The sequence below is a fragment of the Balaenoptera acutorostrata genome, chromosome 14 (genome assembly GCF_949987535.1).
Source record: "Balaenoptera acutorostrata chromosome 14, mBalAcu1.1, whole genome shotgun sequence".
NCBI lineage: Eukaryota > Metazoa > Chordata > Mammalia > Artiodactyla > Balaenopteridae > Balaenoptera > Balaenoptera acutorostrata.
In genome coordinates, this window is record NC_080077.1 from 49,430,100 (window position 1) to 49,436,099 (window position 6,000).

At 47.2% G+C, this 6,000-nt stretch overlaps 1 protein-coding gene across 3 annotated transcripts in view; it reads left to right on the forward strand.

The window, feature by feature from the left end:
• Positions 1–2,035, forward strand: part of TRAF3IP2 (TRAF3 interacting protein 2) — a 41,110-nt gene extending 39,075 nt beyond the window's left edge. For 2 of the 3 annotated variants that reach the window (XM_007190712.2, XM_057527902.1), the window contains one exon: positions 1,425–2,035. In XM_007190712.2, the coding sequence (XP_007190774.1) occupies positions 1,425–1,571 (147 nt within the window). In that variant the 3' untranslated portion in view covers positions 1,572–2,035. The remainder of the gene's footprint in view (positions 1–1,424) is intronic. The other variant, XM_007190711.3, reaches the window with a different exon arrangement.
• Positions 2,036–6,000: the final 3,965 nt, after the last annotated feature.

Below are 6,000 nucleotides of genomic sequence, written 5' to 3' on the forward strand. Positions count from 1 at the left end.
CCCCACTCTTTCATGTTTCTGTGCCTTTGTACTTGTGCTCTCACTGCTCTGCAGTGCCCTTCCTTGGTTGTCTGTCCGGCGAACTCTCGCTTATCCCCATAGCACCCAATCCCTCTAGCCTCTCCTGACGGCTCCTCCCCCATGCCGAGGTACTGAATAGTCCCTCTCTTGAGAGCTCTTAATTATAGTACCTTGAGTCAGTGGTGCGTGGCTGGGGCTGGGGCTGTGGCTGTTGGGAGTAATTGTTTAGAATTACTGGAGCGTTATGGTGATAGAAAAAAGCAGACCAGCTTTTAGTTGGGTTTGTTAATGTTTTTTAAACTTCTTCAAACAGTCCCCTTGTTACCGGCTCTCAGGGCAGACTGCTCCACTTGGCATGCTATGGCCTAGAAAATAGTTACATTTTGACTCCATCCTAAGACTGTGAACTCCTCAAGGCAGTAATTGTGTCTTTTTCATTTGGGCATCGTCAATACCCAGCACGGCGCCTGACCTGCAGCAGGTGCTGTGTCTAAGCTCATCCTGCAATCCCCAAAGGAGTCCTATCTACTCAGTGAAAAATCTATGAGGTCCTATCTGATACAGCCCCCTCTACTTCCAAAACCCCTCCCCTACTCTCTTTCATTCACTCTTCTCTGGCCGCACTGGCAAGCATGCTTCCACCACAGGGCCTTTGCACTGGCTCTCCTATCCGCCTGGAACCAGACATCCACAAAGCTTGCTCCCTCTACTCTGTCACGTCTTTGCTTGTTTTCTCAGTGAGACCTGTCCCTCACACCCTATTTAAAACTGCAGATCTTTCATCCCTGCCCAGAACTCCCTACCCCTTTTCTCTGTTTTATTTTTCTCCACAGCCTGCATTACCATTGAACCCACTATATATTTTACTTATTGTCTTCCTTTCCCCAACAGAATGTCCACTCCCCGAGGGCACTCTGAAACTGCACCCTCACGATCCCTGGCTTACAGGTTCTGCTTTTGCCCGATAACTGGGATCTGGTGGGCTTCTTCTTCTGTGAGCCAGCCCTGTCGCTGGAGTGAAAGGATAATGAATTAGATTAAGCCCAAAGCCTTGGCACCCTTCTGCGGAAGCCACAGGGGAATTCACATCCCTCTGCATGACTTCTGTCCTACCCCTTTTATGGGAGGGTGGTGAAAAGCACACTGAGATGCAAAGGGCAGGTAGCCTGGGAGACTGAAGGAAGATGCTGGACACCTGGTGCTTTCCATAACAAGCTACACAGCTTGCACCCGGAGCCAAGAACATTTCACACTCGAACCCCTTCCGAAAGCAGAACGGTACGACTCCCGGAAGAATTTAGTAGGAGACGCCCATGAAGGAAAAATTGGGAACTGAATCTGGGATCTAGAAGTCCAGGTTTTTCCTCTAATGGCTTTTGCTTCTGTCACTCTCTCTCCCCAAGGAGCATGTGCCCACCTGGCTTCAGAACACTCACATCTACAGCTGGCCGAAGAATAAAAAAAATATCCTGCTGCGGCTACTCAGAGAGGAAGAGTATGTAGCTCCGCCCCGAGGGCCTCTGCCCACACTTCAGGTGGTTCCCTTGTGACTCCCTCCATCCCCAGATCTCGGGGGGCCGTGCCCCGTTTGGGCCCCTGTTCTGCCGGGCACTCTTCTGGCTGAGGCTGTGTGGCCGCGTTCAGGGCTGTTGTTTTCAGTCTCTCCCTGAGGGGCCCTCCCACCCCAGAAAACCTGTTCTGCAGGGTCCTCTTCCTCCCGGCCACCCCAGACTTCAAAGGACCTTGTCTTTGAAACAGAGGCCATGGATGCTCTGCATTCCCTGCTTCTTAAGCCCATTGCAGGTTCCTCCTAAGAGTCTGACTGTGTCCAGAATGGGCTCTCAGCACTTAGCAAGTAGACAATACAAGTGACGTTGCGATAAATGTCAACGACTGCAAGCACTCTCCCATCGCTTTGGGCTACTTTTCTGAGTTAGCCAGATGCTGTGTGTCTTCAGACCAAACTGATTCATGTACAAATAATAAAATATTTACTCTTTTGTAAAATTGTGTTTCGCTTATCTCAAAGGACATAGATAGATATTAATTTATCTGGGCAGGTGCTTCCAAGGACATCAATAAAGCTGCTTAAATAGAATATTAGACAAATGTAACAGACTACTTTGTATTAAAGGATTGAGGCCAGAGAGTTAAACAATCCCTTTTAACTTAATCTTGAAAGCTTTATTCCTGCAGTAGAATTTTTTGAACAAAACAACTTTGTTTGTACCACACACAACCATGATTCTAAATAAAATCATAGTTCTCAGGAAGACGAGTACTTATCAACTATAAATAAGAAACTTTGCTGATGAATTGCAAAGAACACTGGTTTTCTTTACATTATAACCTAGATGTCTGCTGGGTACAGTGAATGTCTTTGTTTTTAAAATTGGAAAAGAAAAGAAAAGCTAGTATACCCGAAGTCCTCATTTGTAAGACTCTATGACGAGTACCTTTAGTGTCATAGCATTTGGGACCTGGTAAAACTGATGTGCTTGTTTAGTTAACTCAAAATGCCTGGAAAACACCCCAGACACAAACATCAAGGCTTCCTCCTCTCTTTTTATTGTTTTTTTTTTTGGAGGTGACACCATCATTAAAGATTCTACACACAGTTGTACAAAAATGGCATCAGCAATGATTACTCTGAAATGTTTCTAGTGTGTGGAGGTTTAATAATGTGATGTTATTACCCCTTCCTCACTTCGGAGGCCTGTCCTGAGCCCTCAGCCACTATTCCTCCCCGAGGTGAACAATGAGGGAAGTTACCCTGGTCCTCTTGCATTCATCTGCAGGTATGCAGGGGATGGAAGTGGGCTAGGGCTGACTCAGTAAAAATAACCTCTTAGCCTCAAAGCTTTATTCAGACCTAAACTGATGTTAGGGGTGACGTGTGCGGAGTGCAAGGCTAGAGTCTTGTCTGATATTTAGTGACTAACTGAAAACTTAAAACGTGATTTTTAATTTCAGTGACTGGTTTCAGAATATCTGCCTGGTTAGTTCAATTTCTGTATTATTCAAAGGCATCTCAGTTCATGGCTACAATCAAAGTATTAGACTAGCTCTTTCTCGGCTCAGTGACCCCCAGAATTGTTGTTGATACCCTTTTTCTTTGCTTCTTATTAAACAAATCACCTGTTTAAAGACTGAGCTCTTCTCGGAGCCGTGTCTGCGAGGGAGGCAGGTCCTCCGTTTCGAACATTCCGGACCTTGTTTCATGATGTTTTGCCAGGAGCCTTCTTAACCTCAGTCACTTCATCTGCCACCTCAGCCACTTTGCCAAATGCCCCATTGTCACCATCACCTTTGCCAAATGAATTGCAAAGTCCTGTGACCACTGGGAAATGATCCAGAAAGAGTCTCTCAAAACACACGATCTTTCTGTTTCTTCTTAATGAACCAAGAAGAATCAGTGAGACCCACCTCCTAGTGGCAAATGAAAGAGAAGGAAGGTTAGACTGTGGGAAAATGCCACAAAGAAGAAATGCCTCTCCCCCTGAAGAATTATGCAATATTTTTCAAGCTACATCGTTCTATAAGGGCCCACCAACCAAATAAACCACCACCAGAACGAGAAAGGATGAATGAAATCACCAACAAAAATTTAATTCCCATATCATTTATTTCTGCCGGGGAATCTTCAGTCTGGAAAGGACTCTAGAAATCATGCACCTCTGCAGTTTTGCTTTAGGCATGAGAAAAGTGAGGTGCAGAGGCACCGTGGCTCTGCTAAACTCACCCTTGGGCTAGAACACCCTGGCTTCCAGTCTACAGACATTTATTCGGTGAACCTAGAAAACTTTCTAGGTTTTGATGGTAGATTTATTCAACAAATGACCCAGTATCTCCTGGAGGTAAACTGAGCCTCATGAACATAGGAGAAGGCTGAGGGAAGATGCACCTCTGTCCTCTGGCGACTGGAGGATTAAACGATCACGTTGCAACTTGTTCTGTGGGAAATTCTTTGGGGGGTTAATTATTGCTGTACGGAGGGTGACTTTTCTTGAAGTAGTTTGGCATGTTTACTTTATCCTGCTATTCTATGAAACCAAGGCACAATTGAAAAGATCTTGACACCTTCCAGAAGCTTACAGACAAAACCCGCCAGTAGATTGATTTCTTTTCGTTGTATCTGGCCAATCTCCAAAACAACAACAATGAAAAGGCTTTTATTTTTTAACACTGTGATAGTCATCTTTCCCTCTCTCTTCTTCTTTTCTGTTTTTTCTCCCTCCCTCTCCTAATTCCACACGAGTGGTACTCCTTGGAGTAATACTTAGCTGTTTGGAACACCTGCATTAGCCTTCATGAGAAATGTGTGGGTCTGGCTAACTCTCCTTTGGGTGGAGGGAGGCTGCAAGAAGGGAGACACGTCAACAACACAAAGGAGCCTCGCTCATTCAATACAGCTGGCACTGGGGAGGCCTGGTGCCCAGGCAGGACAGCATGTTCCTAACTTCATACTGATTTGTTCCATTTTCTATTGCAAAAGGCTTTTCAGATAGAATTGCTGGTGGGAGGCTTTCGCAGACCCTGGGCAGTCACGTGCTTCCCACCCACCCACGTGAGCCACAGCCCCACCATCTGTGATGGTGCATTTGCTCCCAAATCTTTAGCCTCAAGCCAAGCAGGTGGGACCTGTGAGAGGAACGCTATAGTGTAGTTTAGTTCTCTATTTAACTGCCCAAGAAACTTCTGAGTTTGGGGCTAGGTCACACTTACTGCAGTGTGTAGGAAGTGATAGTTGAGCCTTTGCTAAACAATGAAAGTCTTGGAGGAGCGAAGTGTACCTGGGCAAAGGTGACCATGTTCTGGACCTGCCTGCTCTTTTCTAGAAACGCTTGTACGGAAGGAGGAATTGCAGCCCCCAGATCTCCCAGGACTCGTAAACTAAGACCAGGAGGGCACACACTTCTTGTCCCTGGCCTGACCTGCTTTGCTCCCTTCACCAGGAAGGTGCTGACAACGGTAGATGGCAGGTGGGGGGGGGGGGGGAGGGAGAGCGAGTGGGAGAGGGAGGGCGGCGAGAGTGAGAGAACTCATGCCTGATGGATCCCATTAGGCTTAGTGTGCAAAGCAAGTTGAGATGAAGTAGCTGCTCTGGTATGCGTCCAAAACTGCTGTTCTATTTTTAGTCTCTCCCGCGTGCTTCTTAGCCCCGCATTGTGCGCCTGGGCACCTGGATCTGCAGCGAAACATGGAACTGAGCCACTCATTTGTAAAGCTGGAAGGAAGGAGGCCGTTGATGCGGGGCTTGTTTATCGCTGACAGGGAAGGGAGACCTGGAATGTTAATGAGGACGGCTCTCTGAAGCATGCCTTCGTGGTTAGCCAGGAGTTCAAAGGAAGAGGCAGGCTCAGTCCTGTGCGGAACAAATGTGAACCGTTGATAGAGGGAAGGAGAAATCAATTATGCTGTCGCAGGCCTCCATGTCATTGTGTTGCAGTTGTTAGAAAAGGTAGGACAAGGACCAGCTCTCAAAAGGAAACAAAGCCACATGGCCTTGAAGTATAACGAGTTTGCCATGGCAACTGATGGAAATGAGCCTCCCGGGCACTGAGCAGGTGTGTTATCTTACAGAATAAATATACTTCTCTCACTCCCAGGTTTTTATAATAAAACCTGTGTTTGGATTACTTTCCCCTCCTCTGTTACCCAGAGAAGCTGGCTGTTGCTCAATCAGCCCAAGGCTCTGGTGAGGGAAATGGAATCGGTGTTATCAAAAGGGCTGCTTTCGAAAAGCTGGCGCTCGGCTTGGCTGCCAGCCTCGTAGCTGAGCAGCAGCTGGGCCACAGGTACCTGTCTGGCTTTTGCCACCTTCCAGGCGACGCCCGGCACAGAAATCCACCTGGTCACGCATTCATTGAGGTGTGACAGGGAGGCCCAGCTCTCATGCTCGCACGGTGGTCAAAAGCTGCATTCTTCCAGGGGGAGGAGAAATGTGAGAAGGTGAGTCAGGGACCCGACCAATTTTCA